The 24638-nt window shown below is 29.3% G+C and overlaps 2 protein-coding genes across 2 annotated transcripts; both read right to left on the bottom strand.

Moving 5' to 3' along the window:
* Positions 1-4234: 4234 nt before the first annotated feature.
* Positions 4235-6053, bottom strand: LOC105139432 (cytochrome P450 94B3-like). Its single transcript, XM_011045857.1, has one exon. It carries the CDS (start codon positions 5860-5862, stop codon positions 4333-4335), a length of 1530 nt encoding a protein of 509 aa, XP_011044159.1. The 5' UTR covers positions 5863-6053; the 3' UTR covers positions 4235-4332.
* A 6757-nt stretch (positions 6054-12810) lies between these two features.
* Positions 12811-16504, bottom strand: LOC105139431 (uncharacterized). Its single transcript, XM_011045856.1, has 6 exons — positions 16220-16504; positions 15751-15796; positions 14249-14375; positions 13874-13944; positions 13616-13719; positions 12811-13169 (listed from the first exon to the last, which is right to left on the bottom strand). Exons 1-6 carry the CDS (start codon positions 16343-16345, stop codon positions 13137-13139), a joined length of 507 nt encoding a protein of 168 aa, XP_011044158.1. The 5' UTR covers positions 16346-16504; the 3' UTR covers positions 12811-13136.
* Positions 16505-24638: the final 8134 nt, after the last annotated feature.

The raw sequence follows: 24638 nt of genomic DNA, 5'->3' as shown, positions 1-24638 counted from the left end.
GCCTGATCTCTTTTTGCCTGCTTCTCTCTTTTTATGTGTTTCTCAAGGCAAATTTGCCTTGTTTGGTCACAATGGTTTATCGTGCCACAACCACGTACGAGATTGAAGACGGCTTTTCTTTTCTCTTGTGGATATCTATTTCAACCTTAATAATATTTTTTTGTCCAACATGATTAATAGTTAATTGGATTAATAAATTTAAATTAAAATAGATCTCCATGGTTGGTTAAAAAGAACAATTACATGGCTTAAAATGAATCCATTTATTTTGCAATCTCATGATGTCATTATTTATTGGTATTGTGTTAAAAAATAAATATTTTACTATATATATATATATATATATATATCATGAAATAGTTTCTTTTATTAGTATTCAGGAGAGGGGGAGGGGGAGGGAGAGAGAGACCGATAGCAAAATCTGTTGGTTAAAAAAAAAAAAAACGCATGGAGTGTCTATAAAACCACTGATGAAATTTTGCATACTATGGACGAATTATTCTGTTAGTATTTAGATACTATATTTGTCGAGAAAACATTTATTTATGGAATTTTTTATGGTTCTTCTTTGTCGAGAATTTATTTTCAAGGATTTTTATTACCTACATCTTTTGTTGGTAATATAATTATTAATAAATTTATAAATAAAAAAATATTAATAAAAAAAATTATTTATATTATTTTATTGGTATTTTTATCAGCATTTCCATTGATGATTAAATTAATATTACTAAAAAAACATGACTCATCAGTGATTTATATATTGTTAATGATATTTTTTTTAATTTTTTTCAACTCTTTAGAACTCTTTGAGAATTTAATGTGGCGGTGATTCCATCTATAATGGTCAATGGCATTTCATGTAAGTTTTTTGTTTGAAACTTTTCGATGGATTTATTTCATCGGTCATTTTTTCAATAATTTGTTTAATATTTTTAAATTAAATTAAATATAAAAAAATGAAAAGAAATAAAACTAAAATGAAAAACCAAATATTCATTATAAATTTAAAAATTATCAGTATGCATGTAATTGTAGATTTTCTACAAAAATTCAAATTTCTTCACATTTACTAAAATTTTCAACTTAACAATAAAATTGATAAAACATAAAATATATTCTTTAAATAAATTATTATTTATTTCATTACAAAACACCTAAGTTCTAAAATCAAACTCAATTTCATCAAATTATGAACAAACACAATTTTTTAAAATTTTAAACAAACCCTAACATGTATAAATCATATATCTATACAATAAATTTCTATGATAAAAACTATATATATAAAAAAATTAAAACGCAAACAAACTACATATACTATATGAGAATACTAAAAAATTAACATTTTAAAAATGAGCTACAACAATAAATGAGTAGTTTTGCTTGACATGACTAATCTTAAAAAAATAATAATGAGAACATGGATACTGATAGATTAAGAGTTTATATGGTTGTATTTGTACTGATAAAAGTTTGATTTGTGACAAAATATAGAAGTGTTGTATGCTGTTTTTTCCATAATAAAAAAAAGAAGAAGAAGAAGAAATAAGGGAGGGGAAGAGAGGGGTTGTATATCAAGTTATAATTTAAATATTACATATGGATTCACAAATAAATATTAGTGACGAGTTTATCTTACTGGTAAAATCATTTATAACAATGATATATCATTTTTTTCTTTTCATTTCATTCTTTTATTCTAATAGTAATTTTCTCAATATATATTAATAAAAAAAATTATTAATATATACTAAGGAATATTACAAGAAAATATTTTTTTGATAAATATCACTATAAATTACCAATGAGTTTTGTTATGTCCGTAGTTTCATTTATATTTGAGAAGTTTTTGATAGTGAACAATCCATGTGAATTATAGTAGCTAGTCATTACAATAAAAAAATGTAAAATTTAAATAAGATATAGAAATGTGAAAAATTTTCGTCATTATAGTTAAAAAAATATAAATAATATTTTTTCATAGTTTAGCCTTAAAAAAATGAACAACAAAAGCACAAAATTATAATAATTTTTTTTATGTAGTTTGTAATAATTTATAATACTTTATTTTACATTTTTTATTTATAGTATTTTTTATCTTAGAATTAAAATAATTATTTTTTATATCAAGTTTAATTAGATAAGCTATGATTAAGAAACTATTCTTTTGGTAGTTTTATAGATAATTCTTAATTGCAACGGAAAAAATATAATACTATAATATACTTATTATTTAAAAAATTGCAAATCATAAGGATAAGGTTTATTCAGAAAATTAAAATTTATTAATATCTGATTTATTTATTTATAAAATTAATTAAGATATTTCAATTTACTAATATAATATAAGTACTAGAGAATGAAAACGAGTAATATAATTTATTTGAAAAGAAACTTAAAGTAGTGTTTATTGTCTAATTTGCATTTTTTCCCCTCACCTATAGTCTTTTAACACAAAAGCTCTTTCAACACATTTATAATATACTTTATTACAAGCTTCTTTTATTTATCATATATCATTTTACATTAATTTTTTTTATTTAACCAAGGGTATCTCCAAGCCTACTGGGCCTAAGACCATTCGCCTTTCGAGTCGACAACATAAAGGTCATGCCCCCTTAATAAATATATTTTTAGATAATTGAACTTATGTTCTCTTCTTTTTTGAGATAAAGACCACTATCATTTCTACTAATTATTCGTATAAAATTAATTTTTAATTGGGATCTTCCTTTTCACATAAAGAATAATTTTTTTTTAAGGAGAGAGAGGGTGTAATTTCCCTCTTTTAATCATTTTATTTATTCCTAATTCATGATGTTCTTTAGTTTGTACTATATTTATGTAAATATTTAATTGAAACAAAATCATGTTTATATATACTAATTGTGAAAATGAAACCTAAAAGAAAAGGAAGCAATATTGCAAAAAACATTTTAAGGATACTGGTTAAAACTACTTTAAAAAATGAATAAATTATATTTTTATTTTTATTAAAATTTTCTGTAAATTGAATGGATTTTATATATTTATCTTCTTATTATAATTTACAATCATCAAAATTATTCCAAGTAAAAAAACATTTAACATTTTGAGAGGACAGTAATAACTTTTTTAATTAATATATTACAACACTTCAATATTAATTTGATGAAATTTTGAATTATATATATATGTGTGTGCGCGCGTGTGGTGTGTTTTACTTATGTCTAATATACACAATAGAGGAGTGAGTAAAAATTATTAGAAAATAATATAAGTTATATTTTGAGATCTCACCAAACAGTTTAAACTATTAGGTTGAAATGGTTCTTTGACATAATATCAGAACCTTGATGACTAAGCAGTCATAAGTTTGAATATCATCATCCATATCTATTTGATAAAAATTAAGTACAAGATAGTGTAGGAGAGCTTTTAGTTAATAAGGTACGTTAGAAAATAATATAAATTATATCTTGAGATCTTTTACTTAAAGGGGTATATTAGAAAATAATATAAATCATATTCTGAGATCTCATTTAATCGTTTAAACTATTAAACTAAAATTATTCTCTATAGAAACAAATATTGAGATTAAGGCTATGTTTGTTTCGCAGAAACACTTTTCGGAAGTTATGAAAAATTTAGAAATGTCATATTATTTGCTAATTATATCAAATTTAGTCCTTAAACTTTTGATTTTTCCTTATCATTTTTTTTATTGAAATTTTTTGTATATCAAATTTGGTTCTCATTCTTTTTATTGTTACTTATTTTATTTGAAATAATTTATGAAATGTTTATTATTATTATTTTAATTTCTTCATCTTTTATTTTTTTATTTTTTAGATTTTATCTCTATTATTTTGATTATTATTTATTTTATTTGAGATAATTTATGAAATTATATTTTTTTAATTTTATTATTATTCAACTTTTTAATTTATAAGATTTGTTCCTCATTATTTTAATAAATTTAAGAAAAATAAAATATTAATAAGTTATTTTCTAACTCATTTTTCATAATATAACCAAATATTAGAAAGTATTTTCTAACTTATTTTTTATTATACTGTCAAATATTAAAAAATAATTTATTTTTTAAAAGTTTATTTTTTTAAAAAAAAACTACTTTCCAGCAAACAAACATACCCTAAAAGATAATCCAGAATTTCCTACAAATAAAAAATAATTACAAATAACAAACTTAGCTTATATCTTCATCAGAGCAAATCACATATATATAATAAAATCTTTTCAACAAGGATGCAATTCTTAACACAAATAAGAGCAAAGTACAAGGCCACGAATTAATTACAAATGCAACATGCTATCCTATATTTTATTTCAAATATCACCATTACCATTCCTTCTCCTGACCATAACCTTCAACCCACCAACCATATGAGCTGTCAATAGAGGAGCAAAAACCGGTTCGTTATCAAAAACCGGTATGATCTCGAACCGCCTCAATACGGCAGCCATCACATATTTCATCTGTATCATAGCCATCTCCTTGCCTAGGCACACCCTTGGACCGGCTTGAAAGACAGGAAACGTATATGGACTCACCGATTTCAATGTCTGATCATTACCGATTTCTTGAAACCACCGGTCTGGTCTAAATTCAAACCGGTCCTTACCCCACAATTTTTCCATTCTGCCCATTCCGTAGGGAAAATAGGTCACTCTATCTCCCTTTCTGACAGAAGTTCCGTCCGGCAAGACATCATCAATAATAGCATGCTTTGAGTCCCATGGAACTGGAGGGTACAGCCTCATGGACTCACATAAACTAGCCTTCAAGAAATTCATGCCTTTCAGAACTTCATAATCAATTGCCTTTCCACCATCGTCAAGCAATGATTTTACTTCTTTCACGATCATTTCCTCGGAGTTTCGATGCTTTGAAAGCAACCAAAATAGCCAAGTCATTGCTGCTGATGTTGTATCTCTCCCTGCCATGATGAAGCTTACCACCATATCTCTTACAACTTCCTCGCCGTGCCCTGCTAGTAATAATCTTGACAGAAGATCACTTTCCAATTTTCCTTCTCTGTCATTTTCTAGAACCCTCTTCTTGGTCGTAACAATTTCTGAGACTGAATCATGAACAAGCTTGATTGCTTCTTTCAGTTTTTTCTCAGCCCCTAAATTGAAGAGCTTCTTGGCCTTCCATACAGCATAAACTGGCGCCATTCCACGCATAGCGCTTATTTCTGAAGCAGCATCAAATGCTTTAACAAGCGGCGGCATGGGCCGTGAAAGATCCAAGGAAGAAGGATCAGTCCCCAGAGAAACTCGACAAACAATATCAAATGAAAATCTCCTCAACAAATCTTGCAAATCCAATACACTCTTAGCTTCCACGGCCTCTTCTAACAACGGTATTAGACGATTTTGCACCTCTTCTTGTAGTGTCATAACAACGAATTCTCTCAAAGACTTGGTGCTGAACTCATGGCTAGCCAACTTACGTTGGGTGCTCCATAATTCACCATCAGCATTGAATATGCCGCACCCTAGAAGGTCCCCAAGGATTTCAGTAAAGGGTTTTCCTTTAGGGAAGTTAATGAAGTTGGTCTTGAGGACGTACTCAACATTTTCAGGATTGGCCGTGACAATAATGCGGCGGGCACCTAACCGCTGCACCACAATGGTTTGTGTTGGTGACACCGACAAAAGATTGGTGTACCAGTCTAAAAGGCAGCGGCGATTCTTGTAGAAAGAGATTAGGCAGCCTATAATTGGATAAGAAGGAGGGCCATGAGTGGTGGGTGGTTTTGTTCGAGAGGCATAGGATTCTTGAAGGACTGAGAAGAAGAAAGAGACAAGGTAAAACCCTAGATTGCAAAAGATAATGAGAAAGATGAACATGGCTAGCTCTTTTGGACAGTTTTTCTCCTTGATTTTTGGTGAGGATTATCGAGACAGTTTTGCTTGTTTTTTGTAGTAGAGTAGCTTATTGTAGGATTGATCCAAGGATATGGGGAAGAAGGGCTATATATACACATACACAAACACAGTGTTGTGAGTTGATACAATTTATTGGCATGTGTTTGATACCGAAAGACAGAGAGAGAGAGCCGTTGATATCTTTAGAGAGAAAAGGGAGAAAAGGAAAGAAATCATGCCTTCAAATCCAATTTGATCATGAGCATAAAAAAAGTCCAATTTAATGTATTGGTTAGCTAATGCTAAATTAACTAAAAGTCAACTTCATAGAGATCACTGTATCTTCAGGGATCCTCCCATGTGTTTGTACTCTTTCATGTGTTTATTGGTAGATTTTCCTTGTTTGATTTGGTTTTCTGGATCGTGAAGCCCCGATTTCAACCAAAAAATATTGGGATTTAATCTAAGTTTTAATTCATTGCCTAATTAACCATATATATTCTATAGCTAAATTAATAAGCTTTCATTTCTAGGGTCACTTTGCATATACATTGAAACTAACTAGATTTATTTCTCATCTTTGATGATTCTTATATCAAGACCCTTCAATAAAATGAAAATAATTTTACCATATAGTAATTAATTTAAATGGCAAGGACATAATCTCCTCTCATATACATGGAGTAATATACATGCTAAAATTATTTTCATATATATAGATAGATCATAGGTAGATATTTCGTCTAGCCTAATTGTTATTAGATCACCGAAATACTGAGCTAATTCAAAATGATCGGTGGATTAGAAGCATCATGCATGCTCACTTTTAAAAATGAGGGAATCTGCCAATTAGGGTTTCGGGAGGAATTATCCCAATATCGTTGGTCTTAATTTTGTTTTTTTAAAGAAAATTATAGGGTTTTGAACTTGTGTTCCTGTGCTTTAAACACATATGTAACGAAGAAAATTAATCTTAACACACCCCACTTAGTTAATCAACCACTTGATTAGATTAGGAAAACAATTCTATAAATGGCTGTAGTCAAGGGCGGAGCCTTGTACAAGGCTCAGGTGGGCTGTAGCCTAGGTAACAAATAATGTTTTGTCTAATAATAAAAAAAAAAAGCACACATTTGAACAATTGAACCTTTATAAATTGTGAGGCTTTCTAAACACAAAATTATACATAGGAGAGGAGTATAGACAAAAGTAAGGACACAGCATTATAATTGCAGCCCGTGAAAAATAAATGTTTTTGTATGTAATTAATTGTAAAATATGTTTTATTTGAGGTGTTTATGTTTGTGACGGTAATTATTTTTTAAAGTAATTTTTACTTGAAAATATATCAAAATAATATTTTTATTATTATTTTTAAAAATCAGTTTTGATATCATCACATTATAACGATCTGAAAACACTAAAAAAAATAATTTAAAATAAAAAATAAATTTATTTTTTTAAAATATTTTTAAAACCTAAAAATAAACTATATATCACTAAAGAGTGTCAAAACATGAACAATTTGGGTTAAAATAATAATAATTGTGATCAATTGTGTTTTGTAGAGCATACACACTTATATTAATTAATCATTCCAGGTTATTTTTCTCAAAATTGACAATCATTATCAATTTTATTAGTGTTTCTCCCAAACATCATACCGAGTTACAATATGCTTAGGCTATAGAAATTACATATATGGTAGCTACCGGAGAACGTGAGACTGGTAGAGTGGCTAATCAAATCGGTAATTTATATTGAAGTGGAACTACTCATTAGAGCTCTCATTTTGATTCTATTTGCAACTTAATAGATATTTATAGTGCAACTATTACTGTGCTTGTAAGTATGGTTCAAGAAAGATCTTCTAACTCTATACATGAAGAAGCTGGTGGTTGTTTGATCGTGATGAAATTTTTTGAATTTATATTCATCTTATATTTTATGTATAAAATAATATGGACTACTGATTTATTTTGTCAAGTTTTGCAGCAAAAATCTCTTAACATCTTAAATGCAATGGATCTTATATCAACTACTAAAGCATTACTTCGAATTTTGAGAGATGTTAGATTTGATCTTCTTCTTGGAAATGTGCAATCTGCTTGCACAAAATATAAAATTGACATACCACATATGAATGCTTCATATTAAAAAAAATACAGGTCGTTCATATCAATAATAAAGTTTAGCGACAATTTACTAGCATTATCATTATGATATATTTAACTCAACAATTTATTTTCAGTTGGAAAAATTAAATTCTAGATTCGGTAATGAGATAGTGGAACATGTTAAAACTATGCTTCGCCATAAAATGAAAGAGGAGCTCTTAGCAGATTCTTTGATGATTTACATTGAACGAGAGCTTGTTAAAGATATTAATTCGAATTCGATCATAAATGAATTATATTTTATAAAATATCGAAGGGTACAACTTTGATGGTATAATTTATTTTTATTTTGAATTTTATGTACTTTAAATTTTATTTTTTATATATTTTATATTACGTATTTGAATTAAAACTTTACTATTAACCTAGCAAATTTATATATTCAAGGGAACGATTAACCTTAAAAAATAATTTATATATACTTATATCATAACCCAGGATAGGAAAAATTCCTACCTCCGCCCTTGGCTGTAGTGAAGAGAGACCTCAGCCAGGCACACTAGCTAGCAAACCCAATCCGGCAGCCTCGATCTAGCTTATTACTATAATAAAGACATAGGTGACTGTGGTCAAAATCCTTAATTACTACACATCTAAACGAACTCCTATTCTCTTGTCCACCAAGCTTACATCTAGGTTCCAACAACTCACGAGTCGTCACTGTCCTTGAGAAGAAAAACAAATTAAATCTAATCTTGTCCACGGCACAAGGATCGATATTCTCGAATTGAAGCACTAAGTGACAAGTAAAAATATCCCAGCCTATTTTGATCGCAAAACTCCAGCCTGTGTTTTGTGGATGACTGGATATAAGAACTGTTCATCTGAGCATTTTATTTTATTTTTTTTGTCACGAGAAGATTATGCTGAAATAAACAATAATATTTTAGTATCTATTTCGTTAGTGATATAACATTGTAGCCCTTCTAGTTTCATAAAGCATGATTTAATCCCTAGATCATCTATATATATATGAGGGTCAATTCTTAAAAAATCACCAAATTATTCCTAGATTCCTTAATTTCAATTAAAAAGGTTTTGATTTCAATTAATACATGTTAATAGACACTTAGCAGAGAGGGTAAGTTATATATATTCACTTTTTTCTTATAATAATTGATTGATTTATTAATAAAATAATCATTCAGATAATGGCCGGAAAAAATGTAATAAATTAAAAAAAAATAAAAGGAGAAAAGATTGGAAATAATTCTAGTTACAATATATCAGTAGCATCATAACCTAAGATTCTTTCTTTTTTGGCTGTGTTTATTCAAAGATGAATGCTTTCAATTTCTGTGCATGAAAAATCAGCTCGCTAACCTTAACCAACAAGCCGAAGACTGCATCCTAATCCACTGTTTCGGTGTGTGTACTTCTCTTAAAAAAAACACATTTAATTTAATTAAAAAGTTCCAAAAAATAACACATAATATTGAAAATGTTTAATTTCTTTTTGTTTGATTTATATATGCTACGTTTATTATTCATATTATTTCCTTATTTGAACAAATAAATGGAACACATAACATATACATCTTCCAATTTATTAAATCATGTTTCAAAATTGAAGGAAAGATATTCCATTAGTTTTATATATCAATGTGTGTGTGTGTGTGTGTGTATAGAGAGAGAGAGAGAGTACAACTAGAAATTGCATTGCAAAGTTTACTTTTCAATCGTCGTTGTCAGGACTCAGGAGTAATTAAATTATTTCACGTTGAGAAAACTTCAAAGGGTTGTCTCCCTCTGAACCCAACTGGCCTTGTGCTCTTGCGCCGATATTTAATAGGCATGTGAAGGTTCTGAAGCACGTTTTTGTTTCCAGAAGAGATATTGCATCGACACCATGCAATTGCTTCAAGCACAGCCCTTTTATGGCCTATAATCTGGCACAATTCAATCCTACACCCTCAATTATTAGCTGCTATCAAAACTTATCACCTCCGCCGATATTTAAGATACGGATTGCTTGTTGCTTGCTAGTTGTTGCCCCATTTGAGCCTTGGTGGGCCTTCCTCTGTTCTTTTCAGTTAAGATGACTTTTAGTGGATTGGTGTAATTTTAGTTGTTTTTTAAGGTATTTTTTATTAAAATATATAAAAAAATATTAAAAAATAATTATTAATTTAAAATAAAAATTAAAAAAAATTAATTTTTTTTAAAAATACTTTTAAATATAAAAATAAACAGAGTCGACTAACTTAAAAGATAATAAGGTAGTTTTATGATAAATGAGGGTTTTGATAAAATAAAAGGAACTTTAAAATAAAAAAATATTTTTAATTATTTTTCATAAATATTTGAGGAGTGAAGTATATTTTCATTTTATAAATTATAATCACTTAAAATGGGATCCATGGACGAAGGTTGAGTTGACACGCACTCTTTTTTTCTTTTTTCTTCTTTTTATTCGGGGTCGTCCATGCACTATCTGACCTTGGAAAGGGTACAGCCCCCGTGTCGTTTGGCTTACTCCACGACATCAATGCAAATATTCTAATCTACCCGGAGATTAATATAGCGTGTAATAAATTTAGCACACTGTCTGAATTTTAGTGTTATTGATTGATTAATGAGTATTAATTTACTTCAAAACTCAAGGAATTGATTAGGTGATTAAGGATGTTTGTTCTTTAATCTCTAAATTAAAAAAGTAATACATAAAAAATTATTAAATTATTCTGGTTTTATCATTTCCCATGTATACACAAACTCAATTCATAATTATCCACCTGTCCTTGTCAGCGCATGGTAGCAGTTTATTATCATCCGGCGGTCATCATGAAAACGGCGCCGTCAAGGGCTAGTTTTTTCTCACGTGGAAGAAATGATCGCTTGACAAAGTCCTTCTCCGAGCCGAAGAGAAGCTGACATGACAAAGCACCGACCCATACGGCCCTAAAGTGGGACCCCTCGGAAGAATTTTTAAGCTGGAAAAATTCGGCGCGATCTTCCATCGAATCCATCTCTCTCTCTTTCTCTTTCTCTTTCCGTTTCATGTGATGACATATAAAAAGTAAAGAAAATGATGGCCGATGCCCTGCCTCTTTCGACGCTGTTCGTTCCTTGCATTCACTTTTGAATGTTGGAAATTAATGAATAACATCATTCTTTTCGTAGCATATATAATAATCATGCGTTCTAAAGAAAGCTCAGTCTATCAATTCATCCACTCGGGAAAGAGATATTTTTTAATAGCCCCCGTACAGTTGCAGCTTTGAATGGATTTGAGTTAATAATTTTTGTATTTGTATTTTATAAGTTTTTAAAAAAAATTAATTTTTTTTATTTTTTATTTACATCAAATTAATATATTTTTAGTTTTTTTAAATTATTTTGATGTATTAACATAAAAAATAATTTTTAAAAAATAAAAAAATTATTGACATATATTTTTAATATGAAAAGTTACTATTCTACCAAATAAACTCGTCAAACATCAATTTTCATTGATCTCATTCACTACTTAGACTTAAAGTAGTCCATTGTTATGAAATATATTTTCGTTGAAGAGATAAAAATAAATTTATATTTAGGATAATTTTAGAATTAATTTTTATAATTTTAAAATACGAGGTATAGAAAGAACATATTTTCAAATATAATATTTTTTTAATATTTTATTTTTAAAATATCATTATAAAAAACTCAAGTTTTAAAATTATCATTGAAATGATAACGATAAAAATAAAAATAAAGATAAATAATGCACCACCTTCGTTCACGTCAACCATTTGTTTCTTGCTCAGCTCCAGCACCACCTTCATTCACGTCAACCATTTGTTTCGATAAAAATAAAAATAAAGATAAATAATGCACCACCTTCATTCACGTCAACCATTTGTTTCTTGCTCAGCTCCAAATAAAGATAAATAATGCACCACCTTCATTCACGTCAACCATTTGTTTCTTGCTCAGCTCCAATGCTTGTAGAGAGTTACCATTATTCAGCGAAAGAAAACTGGACCTTAAACCATCTAAGTGGTGGCCAAGTGATAAGGACTTGGAATTAAGGGGTTTGCTCCCTCTGTGGTCTCAGATTCGAGTCCTTGGTTGCTTATATGATAGCCACTGGAGGCTTACATGGTCGTTAACTTCAGGGTCCGTGGGATTAGTCGTGGTGCGCGCAAGCTGGCCCGGACACCCACATTAATCTAAAAAAAAAAGAAAAGACTGGACCTTAGAGTTCACTGATCGCTCAGACCTTATTGTGTCAGCTCACAGCAAGGAATCACCTCTTCGTTTAAGAGAATTGCATTGGACGTGTTAAGAGGGAGACAAGTTTCATTGCAGACCCAAATCTTTAGCTGAGAAATATCGTGAGCTCTGTCAGGCATTGGTTCAGGTTCGCAAGACTTCCCGCATCCAGGACAAATCCCAACAGTTTCCATTATCTAGAAAAAGCTAGTGTCAGACTTCGGCATGCTAGTGTCAAATGGTGCGCAGCTTTGATCTTATGAATCTAACTAGGATCATTCAAGCGACACCCGAAAACAAAAATAAGAACATTTCCAATCTCAAGAAACTGCAAAGCTAGTATCAGTTCCCTGGACATGAAGAATCAGTTGCAAACTTGAGATTTGCATATAATAATAGGATGCAAGCTTGAATGTGACATTAGGAAAACCGTATTCTACACTATATTTATCACAAGCTCGAGTTTTAAGATGTAACTTTACATGAATAAGCTAACATCGAAAATCCAAATGATTCACTATGAGATTAGTGCTCAGTGTTGAGACTAGAAAACTGGATCTGAAAGAAAGTTTTGATTCAAACTAGAGACATTGAGACAGCCCAAAATTGTGCGGATACCCTTTAAGTTTCTAATGATACGACCACATGTCGCAGCACGCAATAGAAAGTATCTTGGAACCAAAAGACCAAACCCGCTTGAAAGACAAAACCATACAAATTGCTCATTCTTGTGCTCAAGTTATTATTTCTCTCCTATGTTACAACTTGCATACTTTAGATATTTCCTAAGTTACATATAATCTACTATCCTTATCTTGGATGGCGCACATAAAGGGATTAGCCTCGTCTCTGCACCCGAACAATCAACCATTTACATTTTTACACACCTCTCAACCTTGCAACCAGCTCATCCTGCACAAGCAATGCCACAAATGAGTTAAGGAACATGCAAAATGAGAAAGATGATTCTAACATTTCTAGTCAATATGAAAATGCCAGTCTGAAGGCCACATCAGCATGCCAACTGATAAAATATATCTAGTTCTTCCTTTAAAGTACATTGGCTGGTTTTGTTGAAGGCGGACCTTCTCCTCCCTTAATCCCTCCCACCGCATAGAGGCAGAGGGTTCACTTTTCTTTGATTTGTACCTAAGGCCTCCACCTTGTGAAGTGGGAGGAGACGTACTGCTTGGACTGAAGGTGCAATACAAATTAGCATTAATCCATTTGAACTACCAATGAGAGGAAACATTTACTGTAATTATTAATTATCCATTCTTTTCTGTATATTAATCACCAACATCCATGTGACTAGATAGCAAAGACGTAGACCAGAAAAACATAAGCTGTACACTTGCCTTCCTTCCCTTGGGTGAAAGACCACGCTCTTTCAGGAGAGCCCGGAGCCTCTCTACTGTCAAACTGTAATAGTCCTTATCTGATGTGTGGCTATCAGATTCATCTGCATGCTCAAAGCCATTTCAAGGCTCAGTCAAAATACAAGTGAAGAGAACATCACTTAAATATTAGTTTGCATATGAACCGAACATGTCCTATAAATATAACAGATAGCTGACATCTAAGACATGCTGCTGCTAAACAAAGACCAGCCTCACCTTCTCGAGAACTAATCTGATTATTGCCTCTCTTTGCTGAAGCCCTGGAATTCAAAGCTTTTTCTGGGGCCCTGAGAATTGGTGGCAGCAAGAATCCAGGAGACTGAATTAAATATGCATAAGGGTTTGCCAATATAGAATTGTCACAGCAGAAAGAAAAATAGCCGACGAAAAAGCAAAGAAGAGGCATAAAAATAAATGCTCATGCTGATTACTTTAAACATCAGGGACAGAACTGAAGCATGAAAGCCTCTCTAAATCGAATCAAAAAAATATGGTTGCACCACAATAATATAATGCTTATAGGAAACACAAACAGGCAGATCTTTTCAAGGAATTTGAGGCATCCTTTTCCAGTAATGATGGGAGCAATACCTCTTTCTAGAACCCTCATTTGCAGCTACCCCCTTCACATCCTTTGAACTGGAATCACCCTTCTGTTTATTAAGCTGGAGTGATCTTATCAGAATGTTTGTCTGGTTGGTCTTTATTTGTTGGCCCTCTGATTATAAAGAGAGAGGAAGTCAGTTTTTCCAGTATCCAATCATGCACTTGCATTGTTTAGAAATTCCAGGAGTTTGATTGCATGAGATTAACCCCCACATTTCTTCAATTTATCAAATGATATAGATGATAGAAAAAGCCACACGGAAACAAAATAATATGGACATGATTCCTACACTGTTTATAGCAACAAAGAAAAATTAATATGATGGATAATCACCATAAAAGTATAAATAGAGAGGATCAGCGTCTTGAATATTGTTTATGCATTTATACTTCACAAAACGGCAAATCATAATCAACTCAGAGTACATTTAAAAAATCCAGTATTTGAAGTTTAATTTAATAAAAAGAACTGGTGAAATCTAATAAACTTTCAGATTGCTATCTAACTTAGCTTGTAAAGTCGATTAAAGTTCAGTCCAGTGACTTAAGAATGAGCCCAACTCCACCAGGAATTTAGGGGTATCCTCGGTGTGTGTAGCCCAGCATAGGGCCCCAAAGAAGAAACTTATAAAAGTATCAAAGGTTTTGAAATCTTTCAATCCAAGGCAGCTTGAGATATTAGTTCATTTCACTTCATGATTAACTTTTCTATTTCAAGACACTGTTTCAAAATTCAAATACCTACCCCAGGCCAGAAACAACTCTTATCAAGAACATAAGCCAATGCAAAATGTAAAAGGTTGCATGTGGCAAAGACCTACCCCGCTCTTTTCCCCAAAAAGAAAAAAACAAAAAATGAACAGAAAACAGAAGAAAAAATGAGAAAAGTCAAACATAGGAGAATGCAGTTACAAATTTTCTATAACAAGTACCTTCAAATTTTAGGAACTGCAATCCAATGATTTAAAAGCTAACAAAAAAAAGTTTTCTTATTCTTTCTTCATTGACATATACCATCAGAGTAGCAAGCTGGGCTTCGTAAAGAGTTTCATGATGCCTAGAATTTCAGTCAGGAAGGCCAACTCACATTGCTACAAATCTACCATGTATGAAAACTAAACTAGCAGATACCAAGACTCTCCAGGATTAGACTGCCAAGTTAGAAAAATTATCCACATGGAAGCCTGAGGACAACATGAGTATCCAATTCTACAGTAAAATGTACTCTTTCTCTTTACTAGGAGACCACAGGAGCAGCTTCTCTAAAACAAGAAATCTAACCAGTTATGTGAGACTATGACACCAATATCTCAGAACTAGAATCAGAAGAATGAAAACCCAGCCATGCTACATTTACTGATGACAAAACCTAAACGAAAACTTGGCTCTTTCCAAGTACAACATTGGATATAGCATAAATTCAGGGCTACGAATTGCATCAAACACTAAAGTTCAGAAAACCCAGAAAGCTAAAAACATAAATAGACCTGGGGGTGAAGTGTCATGCTCGCAAATATAAACCCGCATCCCACCCTGCATAAAATTTCCATCATTCGAGCAAGTTCTCAGCAAACTAGGAAAGAAGACAAACATTAACATAAAGCATAAAACCAAGACACCGTAAACGAAGACAAAACATAAGAAAGTAATAGAAAACAAGCCAGCCCTAATAACTTTAAATTACATAAACAACATTCTCTCCATTAAAATCTTATAACAGCAATCGAAAAACTCAACATCCTTTTTCCCTCATTGTCACTAATCACAATCTTTAAAACTCACTAATGTTAATTACCCATTGTACAAATATGAATAATTCTATAAATACGGACTAGTAGCCAGTAAATTCCTCACTTACAATTTAGACAAAGACACACTGTTTTAACTAAAATAAATAATTAAACAACTCTGTGAATAAAAAAGTAAAGAAGAAATATATCAAGGGAAGAGAATGACCGGATTGGAGGAGGAAGAGGAGACGGTGGAGGACAAGAAGCCGCGGGAGGGAAGATTGGCGAGGAACTTGGAAGCATCGGCAGCCTTTGGACTGGAATCGGATGGATGAGAAGAAGAGGTCTCCATGGAGATTGGGAGGAAGGAAAACCCTCGGTGGCAAGTACGGATAGAGAGAAAGGGTAAGGCCCGCAAGTATGTGACAGTCAAAACTTTAGAACAGGGGCTTGGACTTGTGCTCCTGTGGCGGTTTGTTGGTGTGTGTGTGTGGGGGTGATGGGCTGCGCTTTGCTATTTATACGGGGAACTGGGATTATTTTCTGACTGCTGAGAAACGGAGGAAATTAAAGGAAAACTAAAATAGGTAAAATAAATTCAAGATTAGTCATTTTAGCCCCTTCACTTCAATTTTGGTCACTGAAGACCTTGAATTTTTCACTCGTACTGGTTGTTTTTGTGGCATGCCATGTTTATTAAAAAAAAAAATTATATTTTTTTATCATTTTAATATCCTAGTATTAAAAATAAATTTTAAAAAATAAAAAAAATATCATTTTAATAATTTTTGTTACAATATTAAATATTATCATTATCATGCATGGTTTCTTCTTTCAAATCTGTCACTAATAGTATAACGAGGACTTCTAATGATGTTCATTTCAAGAAGTCTATGATTTTGATTATATAGACAGATTAGATTAGTCTATAAAAAAAATTCAATAAAATAAGAACTAAATTGAATTTTTTAAAAATAAAAACATAAAATTTCAAAGATACAAAAATAAATTAAAAATAAAATCAAATTAAAGTGTCATCTATTCCCACTACTCTCTTTTTTTATTTTGATCTTTTTATTATTTTCTTCTCTACAATAAAAAAACTAAATTTCCTTTTCTATTTTCTTTTCTATAATTTGATTTAAAAATAAACCAATTAGGAGTTTCATTTGGACGGGTTGTTTTTATGGCGTTGCCATGTTTATCAAGATATTTTATTTTTTTTAGATTTATTTTTATATTTTTAAATTATTTTAATGTATTGATGTTAAAAATAAAAAAAATTAAAAATATTATTTTTATATTTTTTTAATTAAAAAATAGTATATGAGGACTTTAAATAATGTTTGTTTCTAGAAATCAATGATTTTGATAGAAAAAAATTGAGAATCAAATTGAATAAAAAAATTAAAAAAAAACTAAATTGAATTTTTTAAAAATAAAAACCTAAAATTCCAAAGACACAAAAATAACTTAATCAAATTAAAATGTCATCTCTTCCTCATGCTCTTTTTTTTTATCTTTTTATTATTTTCTTTTCTGCAATAAAAAAACTAAATTTTCTTTTCTAGTTTTTTTAATGATTGAAAGTTATTGAAGAAAATGTAAAGAATGATTGGCTATCTCTTGATGCAAACAACACATTATTTGTCCAAATATTTTTTTTTAGTTTTTTCAAGTTGAACACAATTGAGTTTTTTTTAAATATAAAAATAGTTCATAATATTTTTTTGTATTTAACTTACATGTGCGGTAAATTAATTATTAATTTAAAATCTTAAGGTGGTGTTTAATAAAAAAAATAAATGCATTTATATTTTAGTTGCCTTAAAAAATATAAAATTATGAGAGACTCCCGCGTAGCTTGATGCTTTTTTATAGTAGTAAAAGTTTGATTACTTGTGATTTTTTAAAATGTGACGTGTGTTGTGCAAATTATATTCTAGCTCATTGAAGATTTTCATGGTTAAAACCGTCATTTCATAGTTAAAATATTTTCCCACGGTCAAGACTGGTTTTTTAACAGTTATTTCAGCTTTAAAAGAAATAATAATAATAACAATAATAACATCAGCAGCAGCAGCAGCAGCCAACCCGTTCATGGGTGGTGCGCTGGCGGGCTGAACATTTTGCAATTATCCCATCCTCTCTCGTGCACAAATTTCTGTTCTCTCAAATCAATCCCAACCATCAAATCAAATTGTCCATATAGATCTCAGTTGTTGAATATAAGCTCACACGTAGCGCACTGGAGCCCAGACCAATCCCAGTTGCTTGATCAAATTTCTAAACATCTCAATTGTTCGATCAAAATGGCTTTATCTAAGCTAATCCGCACATGGTCATAGACCAAACCGAACACAACCATCGAATCAAACTCGCACACGTATAAGTTGTTGGATCGAGAAGGCTTCATCCAAGCTCTCTTGTAACTGATGACACACCCCCCAACAAATCAAAGTCATTAGATCAATCTCAAATCAGATAGAGATGGATTCTTGAATAGAATCAGAAATGATATGAACCGTTCAAACCAAGCAAGCTCACTGATGTAGAATAAACAATGCCACATCAAAGCCCACCTCATATCAACCATCGACAATGATTCCAACTACTATTTTCATCATCCGACCGCCATTCACCACGGCACCACCACAAAAGGAAGCATCACCTCAAACCGATCAAAATCCAAGGTGTACTCGTCGCCAACGCCACCATAATTAACTTGAAAAAGGCACAAAACTGTTTGGCTAAATCAAGCTTTATCGTTGTTGATCTCCCTCCCTAGATAGCCACGAGATACATGACCATCATCATTAGATGAGCTAGATCTAGGGCCTTTGAAGGCGCCCATCAATGCACCACATCATATCCAGAATCAACACCAAGACACCATTGACGATGACTCGTGAGGCATGTATACCAAGTGAACAATGTTGTGCATTATCAAGGCAGACATGTAATTTTGCCATCTAACCAAGGGTGTAATAGTAATTTCACCTAAATCATGGCATTTTGGTAATTTTAACCTAATTTTTTTGGGGATGGAAATAATCATGTGTATTTTATGGATATTTGTTTGAATGAAGTGTTCACGGCATGCCATAATACACCAAAACTTGAGGGATCTGAGACCCTAGAAAGTTTTAAGAAGACATAAGGATTGTATCAATATTCCACAATAATCAGGATAATGAAATTGTGATTTGGTTTTAAAAATTATATGAGATGAGTTTTACCCTAATGTTTGCTAAATCAATGCTTTGATAATTGACTTTTTATTGATTTACAGACTCGTTACCTAATTAATTGTTATCATACGCGATTATCTAATGATTTCCTTATTGATTCCTATCTTTATGAATTGATTTGTCAAATTAAATCTCAGAACTTGCATTTTATTTTGATTGTGTGACTTAATTTTTTTTATATAAGGGGATTTGATTACTATAAAAAAAAAAATAATTATATGATTTGATTCTTAATATAAAATAACTCGATGAATATTGATTGCTTGATTAATTTATATCTTAATGATCAATATAAAATGAATTTTAAAAATTATCAAATTGATTAAAAAATTTCATGTTTATTTGGGTTACCATGAGTAATTTATTTTTAACAAATGAATTTTAAAAACTTGTAGATTTTTAATATGTTCATCCATGATTAGTGTGTAGTCACTGCCTATTGATTTTAGTTGCTACCTATACAATAAAAAATGAAAAACTAGTTGAACTCTTGGATGGAAAAGCAGTAAGAAAGCTTGTAGAGCAGTAATACATGTTGCTTGGGGTGTAAGCAAAGCAAAGGAAAGACATGAGCACTTAGAGAATCAAGCTTTTCTAAGGGTAATGAGTTCTTGTAATATTTAATAATTAATTCGTATTTCATAGCTAGTCAATAATAATTTTTATAATTATAAAAAAATATAAAGATTATAAAAAATATATTAAATGTCTTGAGTCAAGTGGCAATACTAAATCCAATGCTATTAGATTTAGCGATCAAGTTAGGCCCAAAATAGCTTTAGATTTGACAGCAAAAACAAACTTAATAGCATTGGGTCCAGTGCCAAGATATCCAAAAGATGTTGGATCTCGTTGGATAACCTGACTAAATGCTTGTGGTTTTGTTGAGTTGCTAGACCCAACACTTTTAGATCTTGGTGGCAGCAGGACCTAACATTAAAAAAAAAAAAGTCAACCCAATCCAATCTCAAAAAAAAAAAATTATTATCACTCAACTTTTATACAATATTAAAAATAATATCATCACTTTATTTTCTCTTTATTATATTAAAAAAACAAATCTCGATGCTATTACATTTGGCTATGTGGTAGGACCTAACATTATTAGATCCTGGTGGGAGCAGGAGTCAACGCCAAGAGAAAAGAAACTCAACCCAACATAACCTAAAATGAAATAAAATTATATTTTTGTACAATATAAAAAATTTCATCAATTTTTTTTTTTTAGTTTTTATCATATGAAAACAATCTAAAAAGGCAAAAAAATAAAATTAAAAATATCTTAACCTCAGGTTTAACTGCAAAGATAAACTCAGTAGCATTGGGTTTGGTGGTCAAGCCAGACATGAAAACCTTGGATCTGACAGTCAAAAAATCCAAAAGCTTATGGATCTGGCAGGGAAGCAAAAACCCAACGTTAAGAGAAAAGAAATTCAACCCAACCCAACCTCAAATGAAAAAAAAAATTATCATCACCTAACTTTTGTATAATATAAAAAAAAAATCTTATCAATTTATTTTTTCTTTATCATATAAAAAAATAAGAAAAAAATATAAAAGATAAAAATATAAAATTAGAAATATCCCGAGTTAAACTTATACTATTATATCAAGACTTATTTATAACTATTTATTTATTATTATATAAATTAAGAAAAAAATTTATTTTTTTACATGAGATAAAAAAATTGAGTTTTAAAAAAATATATCAATTAAATATTTTTTTAAATTAATTTTTCATTCACTTACAATTTATTTTAATTGCATTAATATTTTGGACTAATAAATGTTTTATTAGTGAACAATTTCCCACAAATTTTTTATTTTAAAAATAAATAGATCTCACTTTAAATTTAACATTGTATCCATCAACCATATTTTATCAAAACAAATTCTAATATCTGAACGATTGAGTTTTAATTAGACTCTTCACACATGCATTTAGACTTTTACTCATGCAATAATTTTTTCTCTCTCACACAACCATCCAATCACATGATAATTACATCTACTGTTAACTTATATAAATTATATTTTATAATTTTATCTAATAATTTAAATTTAATTTTTAACATGATATAAAAACTTTAATAACTTAACATTTAGGAGTTTAAATTTTATGATCACTATTTATTTTATAAAAATTAAATATAAAATAGTATAAATCTCATAAATTTTAAATTTAAAAAGTTTTTACTTAAGAATATGTTCAGAAAAATAATATAATTTTTATTTTAAAATTTTATTTTAAATTTAAATTTTTAAATTTAATATGATTTGATTCTTAATATAAAATAACTTTATATTAACTCGATGAATATTGATTGTTTGATTAATTTATATCTTAATCATCAATATAAAATAAATTTTAAAAATTATTAAATTGATTAAAAAATTTCATACTTATTTGGGTTACCATGAATAATTTATTTTTAACAAATGAATTTTAAAAACTTGTAGATTTTTAATATGTTCACCCATGATTAGTGTGTGGTCAGTGTCTATTGACTCTAGTTGCTACCTCTACAATAAAAATGAAAAACTAGTTGAACTCTTGGATGGAAAAGCAATAAGAAGACTTGTAGAGCAGTAATACTTGTTACTTGGGGTGTAAGCAAAGGAAAGACATGAGCACTTAGAGAATCAAGCTTTTTTAAGGGTAATTAGTTCTTGTAATGTTTAATAATTGGTTTGCATTTCACAGCTGGTCAATAATAATTTTTTTAATTATAAAAAAATATAAAAAATATATTAAATGTTTTGAGTTAAACAGCAATACCAAATCCAATGCTATTATGTTTAGTGATCAAGTTAGATCTAAAATAGCCCTAAATTTGGCAGCAAAGACGAACTTAATAGCATTAAATTAAAAATAATCTCATCAATTTATTTTCTCTTTATCATATTAAAAAAAATGATCTCAATGCTATTACGTTCGGCTATGTGACAGGACCTAATATTATTGGATCCCACTGGGAGTAGGAGCCAACACCAAGAGAAAAGAAATTCAACCCAACTTAACCTCAAATGAAATAAAATTATATTTTTGTACAATATAAAAAATTTCATCAATTTTTTTTTGGGTTTTTATCATATAAAAACAATCTAAAAAGATAAAAAAATAAAATTAAAAATATCTTAACCTCAGGTTTAACTATAAAGACAAAGCCAATAACATTGGATTTAGTGGTCAAGTCAGATGTAAGAGTCTTGGGTCTGGCAGCCAAGAAGTTCAAAAGCTTATAGATCTAGCAGGAAAGTAAGACCCAACGTCAAGAGAAAAGAAATTCAACCTAACCTAATCTCAAATGAACAAAACATTATGATCACTTAACTTTTGTATAATATATATAAAAAACCTTATCAATTTATTTTTTTTATCATATAAAAAATAAAAAATCTAAAAAGTTAAAAATATAAAATTAGAAATATCCCGAGTTAAACTTATACTATTATATCAAGACTTATTTATAACTATTTATTTATTATTATATAAATTAAGAAAAAAATTTATTTTTTTACATGAGATAAAAAAATTGAGTTTTAAAAAAATATATCAATTAAATATTTTTTTAAATTAATTTTTTATTCACTTATGATTTATTTTAATTGTATTAATATTTTGGACTAGTAAATGTTTTATTAGTGAGCAATTTCCCTTTGTTAGTGAACAATTTCCAACAAATTTTTTATTTTAAAAATATATAGATCTCTTTTTAAATTTAACATTATATTAATCAACCATATTTTATTAAAAAAAATTCTAACATCTGCACGATTGAGTTTTAATTAAACTCTTCACACATGCATTTAGACTTTTACTTATGCAATAGTTTTTTCTCTCTAATACAACCATCCAATCACATGATAATTACATCTACAGTTAACTTATATAAATTATATTTTATTATTTTATTTAATAATTTAAATTCTTAATTTAAATTTAATTTTTAACATGATATCATAATTTTAATAACTTAACCGTTATTATTTATTTAATAAAAATTAAATATAAAATAATATAAATTTATATAAATTTTAAGTTTAATTTTTTTATTTGTTCAAGAAAATAATATAATTTTTTTTTAAATTTCACTTTAAATTTAAATTTTTATATTTGAATTGTTTTATTGATAAAAATAAATCTACTTATCGGCTGAGTCAAGCCAACACAACAAAGGTCGATTGAATTCTAATTTCAATATTACAAAATCCGTCCAATCTATAATACTGGAGCGAGCTATAACAGAGGTTACTTGTTCTATTTTAAGCTTTAACTATGCTTAGCTACCAGATTTAAGATCCAAAAATTGAGCTTCACTCTCTCTCCTCTTGCTTTATAAATGCTATTCATTACCGGGCTATTTTAAGCAATTTTATCTACGATTTCAGAGGATAAGTTCATGTTTGAAAAACCTGTATTTAAAAAAAAAATATTTTTTCTTTATTTTTATATCAATATATTAATATTAAAAATATTTTTTAAAAAATAAAAAATATTATCTTAATATATTTATGAACAAAAAAAACATTTTAAATTAAAATCATTATCAAAATCCTAAAACCCTGACTTTATTTTCCTTCCACTGCTTTACCAGTACGTAGAACGTAAGCTCGAGATGCATGGCTTCCATTTCTACAAATGTAATTTATGGGCACATCTATTTAGAGACAGAGCTCTTTCAGGATCATCATAGATTATTAATGCGTGCATTCCATTAATTATCACGGAAATATTCTCCCAGGGCACAGCCAGAATATGGGGGCAGAAATTGCAGGCATTTACAGTAAATTGGAAAATAAGAAAGTGGAAAACCCAAAATGTTTTTCATTATACCACATCTTAAGGATTATATTAGATGACATTTTCATGCGATGTTGCAGGCTTGTGATATATTTATGTGTTGCAGTGGATTTATAAAAAAAAATATAAAGAAAAATTATTGTAATTTATAATATTTTTAAATAAAAAATTATAAAATTAAAATTTTAATTAACTTAATATTAAAAAAATAAAATCAACAAATTTTTTTGGAAACAATAAAAAAAAAAACAAAAGGAAAAAAATTATGCAAAAAAAAACTATAGCAATCTATAGTGTTTCATAAGAAAATCTACAGTTGTAATTCTCAACCAACTCGATATTAAAAATAATAAAATCAATAAAGATAATTTTTTAAAAAAATTATAATAAAAAAATCATTTGGAGGAATACTGTAACAACTCACAGTGCTTTAGAGAAAAATTACGAAACTAAATTCTCAACTAGCTTAATATGAAAAAAATAAAATCAATAAAGACAATTCTAAAAAATAAAATAAAATCATAAAAAAAGAAAAATACTATGTGAAAAAACACTGTAGCAATCCATAATAATTTTTTTAAAAAACTACA

Source organism: Populus euphratica, unplaced genomic scaffold (genome assembly GCF_000495115.2).
Source record: "Populus euphratica unplaced genomic scaffold, PopEup_1.0 scaffold92.1, whole genome shotgun sequence".
NCBI lineage: Eukaryota > Viridiplantae > Streptophyta > Magnoliopsida > Malpighiales > Salicaceae > Populus > Populus euphratica.
This window is presented reverse-complemented; position numbering and strand designations above follow the sequence as displayed.

Excerpts from the sequence above, each read along its gene's own strand:
- LOC105139432 (XM_011045857.1), bottom strand. The coding sequence starts at position 5,862 with ATGTTCATCTTTCTCATTATCTTTTGCAATCTAGGGTTTTACCTTGTC.
- LOC105139431 (XM_011045856.1), bottom strand. The coding sequence starts at position 16,345 with ATGGAGACCTCTTCTTCTCATCCATCCGATTCCAGTCCAAAGGCTGCC. Across the intron at positions 13,720-13,873 it reads TCAGATTAGTTCTCGAGAAG|ATGAATCTGATAGCCACACA; the intron begins GTGAGGCTGGTC and ends TTGAGCATGCAG. Across the intron at positions 13,170-13,615 it reads TTTCACCCAAGGGAAGGAAG|GATGAGCTGGTTGCAAGGTT; the intron begins GCAAGTGTACAG and ends TTGCTTGTGCAG.